Source organism: Megalobrama amblycephala, linkage group LG17, assembly GCF_018812025.1.
Source record: "Megalobrama amblycephala isolate DHTTF-2021 linkage group LG17, ASM1881202v1, whole genome shotgun sequence".
In the NCBI taxonomy this organism is placed as follows: domain Eukaryota; kingdom Metazoa; phylum Chordata; class Actinopteri; order Cypriniformes; family Xenocyprididae; genus Megalobrama; species Megalobrama amblycephala.
Window position 1 is genome coordinate 38,044,801 of NC_063060.1, and position 12,240 is coordinate 38,057,040.

Consider the following 12,240-nt stretch of genomic DNA (forward strand, 5'->3'; position numbering starts at 1 on the left):
TATTGGTTAAAAATCATGCCTTTTTAAATAAATAAAAGTGATGTGTAGCCAAGTATGGTGTCCCATTCAAGTACACACACACTGTGAACACACACCTGGAGCAGTGGGCAGCCATTTTTGCTGTGGCACCCAGGGAGTGATTGGTGGTTAGGTGCCTTGCTTAAGGGTCTCAGTTGTGGGTAATGAGAGTGGAAGAGAGCACTGTTCATTCACTCCCTCCACCTACATTTCCTGCCGGTACAGAGACTCGAACCCACGACCTTCTACTCGAACCCACAACTCTCTAACCATTAGGCCACAACTGCCCCACAACTTAACAGTACTTAATACTGATTCATACATTTGTTGTTTACAAATACACTCAAAAAAATAACTTGTTGGTCTAACTTAATTCAATTATGACACCTATTTCCACACAGTTGAACTGATTTATTTGAACTTAAGCTAGGTTAATAGTACTGATGAGTAAAATTCATGCTATTTGAATGAGATCACACCAGTTTCATTTGACATATTCTGTGAATGTTTCACAGAATTCATTCTTGTTGATCCAACCAGTGCTATTGCAATTCAGACTGGTGCCCTTGTGCAGTGTTGCTCAAGTTTTCTGCACTTTTAAGGAAATGGAAAGACCTGTTAGTGTTTAAGTGTTTAATGTTTAGTTATTTTGAACATTTAAAAGAGTTTGTAGCGTATATATATATATATATTTTTTTTTTGTTACCATCATGGTGAAGATGTGCGCTTGTGCTTAGGTTGTGAATAGCTGTTGTACACAGACATACATGTTTCATGACCGTTGAGAGGGATAAAGCTGATGACCATATGTAGACTGTGTAAATTATGTGTGGGCCCTCAAACTAATTTATTTATATTTCTATTAAAAACTAAACTAAAATATCACTTTTTCATATAATGATCAGGTAAAGAACTTCTCATCACTGGCTTTAGCACAGTTAAAGCTTGTTGAGAACAACATAGATTTATTTCATGTAGCCACCCATAGCCTAACCACAAGGTCTACACTTCAGCATAATGGTAACCTCAAAAAAATCGACATAACAAACTCTTTTAAATGTCAAATATAACTGAACATCAAACTTTAAAAGGTATTTCCCTTTACTAAAAAACACATTAAACAGCACTTAAGTTCAACATTTACTGTCCTGATCTTTCCCTACGCAAAGCATGCTGGGAACTAGAAATCCACTGCCCAGTTTCAATCAATGCAACATAAATGATTCATGTCGTCCCAACACAAATGGTTTAGGTTAACCTAACATTTTGCAAATTTAATTTCATTTAACATAATACAATTGAGTGCTAATGCCAATTAAGTAAAAAACTAAAGATTTGTGTTGGTTCAGCTTATTTTATTTAAATAAACTGAACAAGCAGCTAGAATAATTTTTTTGAGTGTAGAGAAAGCTTTCATTTTGTGAATATACCTTTGATGCCGCAAAAATCTCTATATTTTGCTCTCTAGTTTTTTGAGACGGCCAATAAAACGGTTACAGTAAGCACACTGTGAAATTTAAATTGAAGGTTCTCTATCTGCTTCTGGTCTGAATTTTCACACAACATGAATGCAGCAATTACTATGTTTCTTGAATGACATTACCCTCCAGCCACAGGGGATTTATTCACATCTATCCCATGTGACAAACCATCTGGTACGACTAAAGAGCCAATAAATCCTGAGGAAATAAATTGGGGTGTAGTGTTCATTGAGAAAGATCATACGGAAGCACAAGCTAAAACTACCTTGATAATAGCATAACACCTCTCTTTAGACCATCATAAACCATTTTCTGAACCTTCATAATGAAATGCCTTTTAGAGCAAACATGCCAATGGTCTTAATAAACAGGATCATTTAAATGGCTTTATGAGACACGTTGGCTATCGCTTCTGGTATTAATGCCCAATTAAAAGCAGTTAAAAGACACTGAGGTATTTTACCAGCCATTTTAATAACTCATAAAGACGAGGCAGGTGCAAAAGCTAGTCCCCTCAGATGTGCTAAAATATGCTATAGCTTGATTGGTTGGAATACCAAAACAACACGCCATCAGACCATTCATCAAAGTACACTGTTGACTCCATCGCTGAAAGATATTTGAAAACACATGGAGAGAGATTTTGATCTTATTAGAACCATGTGAGCAACCTAGACGCTGGAAAAAGATATTTTTCCTCCAAAATTTGCTAACACAGTAACCTTTGCCTAAAAATTAGTTCAAAATATACAGGTTGCAACTCACTTTCTTGGCTTTTTGTTGAGAGAGCCAGTGATATAATAGCCCGGGTTGCATTTGTAGAGGCACACAGTACCCACATCATGCCTTCTTCCACGACACTGAGGAACTAGTAGCGTGGCATTGGGTATGGAAGGTGGATTTGGACACTCAATCTTGCAGTAAGCCTCTGGGTATGACCATAGTCCATCCTCAAGACAAACCAATGTGTCACTTTCACCTGAAAAACAGATTTTGATATGAAAACTGCATTAAAATAAAACAATCACTGTCTTGTCGAAGACCATCAGTAGCTAATTGGTCAAGGTCTCTTCAAAAGAAGGAGAGAGTCAGTTCTATTATTTCTGGGAGTACAGAGCTTAATCATTGGATTTTGTGGGTCACACCTATGACTTTGATTTAGGGAAGTAGTTTTGTTATTTATTTATTTATTTATTTATTTTTTATTATTATTTTAAGAAGATCAGCCTAAAATAAAGATTTCTTTTTTTAAATAATTCTTTTACTGGAGGGTTTTTTTTTTTTTTTAACTTCATATTTTTTATATATCAGGGCAGTTGTACAGTACAACCCTGGCATTTTTTACTTCATGCCTCCTAAAAAATATAAAAAATAATTTTAATACATATATTAAAGGGAGAGGTGTATTGAATAAGTGATTTTAAGAGTGAAATGCATTATAATGCATAATAAATTAATAAAAAGGACAAAAAAAAATTGAGCGTCACAACAATGACCCTCATTGAGTTTGTGAGATTTTTTCCAGTTATATGAAAAGTCATATATTTAAAAAGCATTCTGTTTCTATTATCCTAGAAGAGAAGTATTGTACTAAATTTAAACAAAATTGCTTTAAGTGAACATGGTCCATTGGTGCCTAAGGTCTCAAGGACTCTCTCATAGTACTATTATAGTAACATATCTAATTAGATTTTAAAGTTAAAGTTCTAAAGCAATTTTATTGGTCAATAAAATATTATGATCCCTTTGCCAAGTTTTTTAAGGTGTCTGCATACTTTGTAGCCATGATTAAATTTAGCAATACCAAAAATGGCAGCAAACTGTGTTTTTCCAACATACATGAAGTTCTAGCTTGCTCTACTCCAAAAAAAAAAAAAAGGCTCTCACTAAGTACATAAATCACTGCATTACAGTTGTGTTAATGTCAAGTCATGAATAGATCTTAAAATGCCTCCCAAAGGAGCACTACAGCCATCACTGTAACACACTACAGTACAAGAACCTTGCCATCAAGACCAATAAGCATAGCTACTCAGTGATGCAATGTCCTGGACCTTCCAGTGAAGCCATTGACCACAGACTGCACAAATCCCTGCCAAAGAAATAATTTGCACCGATCCATCAAAGGCCTGCATTTAAAACAAATAGTGAAAGCGTGAGGACTGGCCCCTCGACCCCTGAGCCACCTTGCCTTAGCAGGGCTCCTGCTGTCCAGGAGCAGGAGGGCCAGGTGCCACCCTGCTCTAAGCTGTTTGAAATGAGGGGCTCTCTGGGGGCTTCAGTAGTATGGGATAAAACGCGCTCTTGTTCTCGCCTGCTTGCATGTTTCCTATCTCCACCTGTGTGCTGTTCTCCTGCAGCTCAGGATTTCTTTCCTATTTACACAGCCAGGAAAGATGGCTGGAATCACAGCCAGACCGATGCAAAGTTCCTGAATGAGTGCAAGAGCAACACTGACACACAAATCAGTATTCTGTATGCATATATAAGCACACACACACACACACACACAAATCTAAATATTTAGCCTTTCAGTGTAAAAAAAAATAAAAATAATTCTAGGCAACATGACTGGTTGGGATTTTATTAACAAATGTACTTTGTTGACTATCACTGTGGTTTCTCATCATCTGTATCATGCACAGCTTTAAATCACTATTTGTGAACGAGACAACATCATGCAGAATAAAGATGTTTAAAATTATTTTTACTATATACATAAAGACCCTTTAACACATAAACCATAATAGCGGTGACAATCAATCATATCATATCATATCATATCCAGTTAGCTTAACAAAGTTGCCTGGAAAACACTTTCATATTGAGCAATATAACCATTGTGGGGGGGATGAGGGGTAACCCCCCCAATATTCAAAGCCACCCCCCCCCCCAATACAATACAACCATACCAACGTTCAGTGTATGCTGAGAAAATGAAAGTAACACTGTAAGTAGCAACACTGCTCAATATAAAAGTGTTTTCAGGCAACTCTGATGTGATGTGAGATGTGATATGTTAGATGTGATATGTGATATGTTATGTGAGATGTGATGTGAAATGTGATGTGAAATGTGATGTGAGATGTGATTTGAGATGTAAAGTGATGTGAGATGTGATGTGATGTGATGTAAGATTTGATATGTGATTTGAGATGTGATGTGAAATGTGATGTGGTGATGTGAGATGTGAAATGTGATGTGAGATGTAAAGTGATGTGAGATGTGATGTGAGATATGATGTGAGATGTGATGTGGGATGTGATGTGGGATGTGAGATGTGATGTGAGATGTGAAATGTGATGTGAGATGTGAGCTGTGATATGAGATGTGATGTGAGATGTGATGTGAGATGTAAAGTGATGCGAGATGTGATGAGATGTGATGTGAGAGGTGAAATGTGATGTGAGCTGTGATATGAGATGTGATGTGAGATGTAAAGTGATGCGAGATGTGATGTGAGATGTGATGTGAGATGTGGGATGTGATGTGGGATGTCATGTGAGATGTGATGTGAGATGTGAGTTGTGAAATGTGATGTGAGATGTGATGTGAGCTGTGATATGTGATATGAGATGTAAAGTGATGCGCGATAGATGTAAAGTGATGTGAGATGTGAATTGTGATGTGAGTTGTGATGTGAGATGTAAAGTGATGTGAGATGTGATGTGGGATGTGATGTGAGATGTAATGCGAGATGTGATGTGAGCTGTGAAATGTGATGTGAGATGTAAAGTGACGTGAGATGTGATATGAGATGTAAAGTGATGTGAGATGTGATGTAAGATGTAAAGTGATGCGAGATGTGATGTGAGATGTAAAGTGATGTGAGATATGATACAACCATACAATACAACCATACCAACGTTCAATGTATGCTGTGAAAATGAAAGTAACACTGTAAGTAGCAAAACTGCTCAATATAGAAGTGTTTTCAGGCAACTCTGATGTGATGTGAGATGTGATGTGATGTGAGATGTGATATGTTAGATGTGATATGTGATATGTGATGTGAAATGTGATGTGAGATGTAAAGTGATGTGAGATGTGATGTAAGACGTGATATGTGATTTGAGATGTGATGTGAAATGAGATGTGAAATGTGATGTGAGATGCGAAATGTGATGTGAGATGTAAAGTGATGTGAGATGTGATGTGGGATGTGATGTGAGAGGTGAAATGTGATGTGATATGTGATGTGAGATATGATGTGAGATGTGATGTGGGATGTGATGTGGGATGTGAGATGTGATGTGAGATATGAAATGTGATGTGAGATGTGATGTGAGCTGTGATATGAGATGTGATGTGAGATGTAAAGTGATGCGAGATGTGATGAGATGTGATGTGAGAGGTGAAATGTGATGTGAGCTGTGATATGAGATGTGATGTAAGATGTAAAGTGATGTGAGATATGATGTGAGATGTGATGTGAGATGTGATGTGAAATGTGATGTGAGATGTGATGTGAGTATGAGATGTGATGTGAGATGTAAAGTGATGTGAGATGTAAAGTGATGTGAGATGTGATGTGAGATGCGATGTGGGATGTGATGTGAGATGTGATGTGAAATGTGATGTGAGATGTGATGTGAGATGTAAAGTGATGTGAGATGTGATGTGAGATGTGATGTGAGATGTGATGTGAGATGTGATGTGGGATGTGAGATGTGATGTGAAATGTGATGTGAGATGTGATGTGAGATGTAAAGTGATGTGAGATGTGATGTGAGTTGTGATGTGAGATGTGATGTGATGTGAGATGTGATGTGGGATGTGATGTGAGATGTGATGTGATGTGAAATGTGATGTGATGTGAAATGTGATGTGAGATGTGATGTGATGCGAGTTGTGATGTGAGATGTGATGTGAGATGTAAAGTGATGTGAGATGTGATGTGAGTTGTGATGTGAGATGTGATGTGGGATGTGATGTGAGATGTGATGTGAAATGTGATGTGATGTGAAATGTGATGTGAGATGTGATGTGATGCGAGTTGTGATGTGAGATGTGATGTGAGATGTGATGTGAGTTGTGATGTGAGATGTGATGTGAGATGTAAAGTGATGTGAGATGTGATGTGAGTTGTGATGTGAGATGTGATGTGATGTGAGATGTGATGTGGGATGTGATGTGAGATGTGATGTGATGTGAAATGTGATGTGATGTGAAATGTGATGTGAGATGTGATGTGATGCGAGTTGTGATGTGAGATGTGATGTGAGATGTAAAGTGATGTGAGATGTGATGTGATGTGAGTTGTGATGTGAGATGTGATGTGGGATGTGATGTGAGATGTGATGTGATGTGAAATGTGATGTGATGTGAAATGTGATGTGAGATGTGATGTGATGCGAGTTGTGATGTGAGATGTGATGTGAGATGTGATGTGAGTTGTGATGTGAGATGTGATGTGAAATGTAATGTGAGATGTAAAGTGATGTGAGATGAGATGTGAGATGTGTGATGTGATGTGGGATGTGATGTGAGATGTGATGTGATGTGAAATGTGATGTGATGTGATGTGAAATGTGATGTGAGATGTGATGTGATGCGAGTTGTGATGTGAGATGTGATGTGAGATGTGAGATGTGATGTGAGTTGTGATGTGAGATGTGATGTGAAATGTGATGTGAGATGTAAAGTGATGTGAGATGTGATGTGAGATGTGTGATGTGATGACAGGATACGATACGATACAATATATATGATATTACATTTTTACACTGTTTATCTTTTTACAAGATTGTAATGTACTATTTCCTTTAAGGTAATCCACATGTTAGATAATAAAATAATTAAACAAATACAACAATTTATAAATGTATCAATAAATAAAAATACAATAATGTGTTTTATCATTTATTATTTGTTTGCAGTAATAGATTTGGACTGTTAGTCTGGATACACACACACAAAAAACTTGCTGGCCTAATTACTAGTTGTGAGGAAAAAGGAAGGTTCATGAGCGCAATTACCTGTTTTATTTTATTCCAGTGTCCAAGAGACTCAAAAGAGACACACAAGAAAGGCTTATCCAAAAATCTACTGTTATTGACTTACAGTCTTATTATTTTAGAAAGAAAGGAAGCCCAAGGACTCACAGAAACAGACGCATGCACTGAATGTAAGTGGGTCCAAAAACCCTCAGGTCTTACACTGTAGCCCAGTTCCCATCCTCACCTTGCAGGATCGCCGGCGCGTTACAGGAAAAGGTGCACTGCTTGCCGAATGTGGTGCCCCAGGGGCATGAGAAGGAGGCAAAGTAGACATGTGACTGAGGGGGTGGGCCACAGTCCACTGGCTGACAGCTCACTACACGGTCCCAAACTCCATGCACACAAATCAGCTCCGCTTCCATCTGAAGAGAGGACGAAACAGAGAAACACAACCACTTGTAAAATCGTTTAGACAACATGACACAGTATCTTAGATAATTTGATGAGAAATGTGAGTACGATTTGAGACAATGACAATGTGAACACATTTTAAGATGTTTATGTTCTCCACAGCTATGGAATATTCTTGAAACTTACATCTAAATAAACTGAAAGACATGTGAGTTCCTGCTTTTGTCTTCTGGAAATACTGGATATGATCTTGCCTTTTATCACACTGCATTTTTAGGAATTCTCTACAATAATTTAATCACCTCCGTAACAATAACAAACAGGAATTTGATGATTTTGAAAATGTAGGTCACAAGACTTACAAAAGTAGGCCACAACCTTCCTTTTAATGTTTGCAAATTGTTTCTTGATGCAAAACAGTTGTGAAAAAGTCAAGCTATTGAATAAACACTGTCTATATCTAATATCACTCCGAATTATCTTTGTTTGGACATGCGCAGATATAAATGAGCCTCTAGTTATGGTGGATTTTCTGAAAAAGGTGTTTACATGACCCGATTAAGCCAATATTCCTAGAAATCTGAATAAGGCAGCTGGCATTTGGCTGTATTAATCAAAATATTTGGTTGTGTAAACATGTTTACCTGAAGCTTAACTGGAAAATGACTAATCCAATTAATACCAGAATATTCTTGTGCAACTAACCACAGTCATTGTTGAAGTCTCTGTTCTCATTTAATCTTACTGCTGTTTAGCAGAAACTAGATATCATATAGGGTTCATATAGGGTTTATCACATCTGTTGCAATAAAAGACTATGAAAAAACTTTAGAATAACATGCATTTACTGTACATGAGAAAATACATGGATTTGACAAATGTATGAGAGAGAGGGAGGGAGGGAGAGAGAGAGAGAGAGAAACAGAGAAAATAGGCAGTTAACAATTCTTGTACACACTTGATGAGAAGGAAGGCCCTGGCCATGAAGAACAGTGAGCGTATAGCCACGATGACAAGAAACAGAGCAGTGTTTAGAGTCTAACTCTGGAGTACAGCGGATTGAAGCGTGTTCGACGCTCAGAGGACTGCATGACTCAGTACTGCACAGCCTACGCACACATCTGAGTGAGAAAAGCACATATTAAGCTTGATTATTATTGGCAGACATAGACAGACATCATATCCATCGTCAAACATGAAGGACTTTTTTTCTATTTTTATTTGTGTATAATGTGTTTGTCTTTATATGCCTGTGTGATGCATTATACAGTCATGCTCAAAAGTTTATATACACCTTGCAGAATCTGCAAAATGTGAATTATTTTAACAAAAATAAGAGGGAGTCATGGATCATCCAGGTAACGACACACAGTATTAAGAATTGAGAGTATGTAAACTTTTGAACGGGGTCATAAACAGGGTTATAAATTCAGCTATTTTTTTGTCTCGTGGACTATATGTAAACATCTTTTATGTAACAAATTTTATTCAGGTCAGTACTAAATAAATAAAAAATATATATTTATTTTGCATGATCCCTCTTATTGTGTTAAAATAATTAACATTTTGCAGATTCTGCAAGGGGTATGTAAACTTTTGAGCACGACTCTATGTACACTACCATTCAAATGTTTGGAATGAGTAAGATTTATTTTTTTAAAAGAAAGTAATACTTTAATTAAGCACGGATGCATTAAACTGATCGAAAGTGACAGTAAAAATATTTAGAATGTTCTGTTATAATGTAGAATCTAAAAAAATGTATCCTGGTTTAGAAAAAATGTCAAGCAGCACAACTGTTTTCAACACTGACAATAATAAAAAATGCTACTTAAGCACAAAATAAGCATATTAGAATGATTTCTGAAGGATCATGTGACACTGAAGACTAGAGTAATGATGCTGAAAATTCAGTTTTGACCATCACAGGAATATATTACATTGAAAATAAAATTTAAAAAAATATTAAAATAGAAAAGAGCTATTTAAAATTATAATGTTTTTGATCAAACATCAAACAACTGCAACTTTGGTAATAATAAGAGACTTCTTTCAAAAACATTAAACAAAAATCTTGCCAACCCCAAACTTTTGACCAGTAGTGTATATACCATGTGTAAATGTGCAAGTATGTGTGTGTGCTTGTAAGTTGTGGGAGACCCCACCCTCAGCGCACCCGGTCAGGGCAAAGGCGCTGAAGTGACAAGATGTACGCAATGCAACCGCCAGCACAGCCACTTGAGAGGAGGAGAAGTTCAGCTGCACTGCTGAAGTCTGGTAGAACGGCACACTCAGGTTATGAGTCACATTCACCACTAGGGGGTTACGCTGACATGACAGCTCATACGAACCTGTGGACAAGCACAAACAGCAACATGTAAAATTCACACAAATACTATAATACAAAGTTTCCCAAACAAATTATAGATATTAGATGTGTTACCAAGCATGTGTTTTTTCCCAGCGGTGTCACACAGTTCAATGGTCACTGTTTTCTTGTAATTTTCCCCATGCCAAATTCCATCATAGGCAAGGTAGATAATAACAGAGGCTGCTATACCCGGTCGCTCAAATCCTACCTGCAAGAACAATGTATCAGTTTCAGTAATGCTTATCTATGCAGTGGATATATTCCTCCTTGGCTAACATCATTTATAAACAGTGTGAGTGGGCATGGATGGCACATAGAAATTTTAAAATATTAATATAAAATACAGAAAAATTAGCAACATACATTACTGTTCCAAAGTGTTGGTCAGTAAGATTGTTTAATGTTTTGGAAAGAAGTCTACTGTGCGATACTCAAAAAATAAATAAATAAATAAGAATTGTCCATTTTCATTTCATGGGGATTCTTTGATGAATAGAAAGAACAGCATTTATTTGAAATAGAAATCTGTTGTAAAATTATAAAACTCTTTTTAATCATTTTAATGCATCCTTGCAGAGTAAAAGTACAAATTTATCGGGAAAAAAAAAATGCTGACCGCAAACTTTTGAATGGTAGTGTACAAAAATAAAACTATTCAAAGACATTTGATTTCCTTTATTTTATAAAACATTGTTCAAAATTTACTGAAAATACTACGTGCATTATTTAAAGCTGCAGTCTATAAGTTCAGCCTCTTTGTCACCATCTCTGTTTGAAACCTGCAATTGCAGTTATTTGTGGAATTATCATCTTTACGTGGGTTGTGCATCGGCACGACTCCTCAGTGCGGATGATTCTAATGTTTTGAAGTGAATGTGTGGCTGTCACTCACCACACCGGTGGATCCTGTACTTCAAAATCACAGATTGTGGTCTTGGAAGTATGACCAAAATAAGAATTTTCACAGTAAAAGTAAGTAACATGTCTGCCGCTTTTGTTCTGACCAACTGAGAAAAAACAGCATTACAATAAATCGCGCTGCCAATGGTGATTAAATCTAATGATCACATCTCAAATTGTTAATGTTAACAACATCAGCATTGGGTGACTATGTGTATTTTGTGTGTATTAGCATTACCTGTAGATATCAATTTCTGTACAGTCTAATCTCTATCGTTAATTTGTCATACCATACAATCCGCCATTAAAATAAGTTTAATTTTTCCAGCTGCTGTGAGAAAAGGCAATAAACGATGCATCATCTGTAGCATCCTCACATGCCATATAGCCTACTAGCTAGGGCTCGTTCTTTATGTAAACAGACGTGACGTAATGACGCAAAGACAAACGGCAGCATGCTCGAATTTCCCGCGGAAACCCACCTGTACCACTCGAATTAGAAAACATTACAAGCTTACCGTTGTGAACTGGACTAAGATAAGGAGATAGTTTTGAACACTGGCTGGTTATGTACTTGCTCAAAAATTTATTTTGAATAATTTTTAACTAGGGCTGTCAAAATAACGCGTTAATTTCGATTAATTAATCTGAGAAAAAATAACGCATAAAAAAATAACGCAGATTAATCCATTCCGTATTGACCTTTGAACCTGGAGCCGTTCTAGCCACCATTCGACTGTAAAATGAAGGAGGGAGACGACTGCTGCGCTGACGGACAGAACGAGCAGAGCACCGTCTTCGCACTCTCTCTACCTCACACATAATAATCGAAATCAACTGACACAATGCTAAAAGTTCGTAAGACTGAATCCATGTTTTGCATTCGGAGAATGTTTTTCCTGAATAACCGCTGGGTGTGAATAGTGCTCGAAAGAAAGTCACCTCATCTTCTCTGACAGGCGCCCTGCACGTGCAGCTGACATAAACCACACTTTCAGTAAACAAAAAGAAAATCCTATCCAGTGGTGAAGTGTTTTCTGTGTTGACAAATCTTTTGCGATGTCCTAATAGCATTCGCGATTCGCACGCAATGCGTCAACGTCCGCTAATGTCCGATTCG

At 37.1% G+C, this 12,240-nt stretch overlaps 1 protein-coding gene across 1 annotated transcript in view; it reads right to left on the reverse strand.

The window, feature by feature from the left end:
* Positions 1-12,240, reverse strand: part of pappa2 (pappalysin 2) — an 82,648-nt gene that overhangs the window by 31,456 nt on the left and 38,952 nt on the right. The window contains exons 13-17 of the mRNA XM_048163956.1: positions 10,293-10,428; positions 10,026-10,200; positions 8,808-8,970; positions 7,683-7,860; positions 2,265-2,478 (exon numbers count right to left, since the gene is read on the reverse strand). Coding sequence (XP_048019913.1) covers positions 2,265-2,478; positions 7,683-7,860; positions 8,808-8,970; positions 10,026-10,200; positions 10,293-10,428 — 866 coding nt within the window. The remainder of the gene's footprint in view (positions 1-2,264; positions 2,479-7,682; positions 7,861-8,807; positions 8,971-10,025; positions 10,201-10,292; positions 10,429-12,240) is intronic.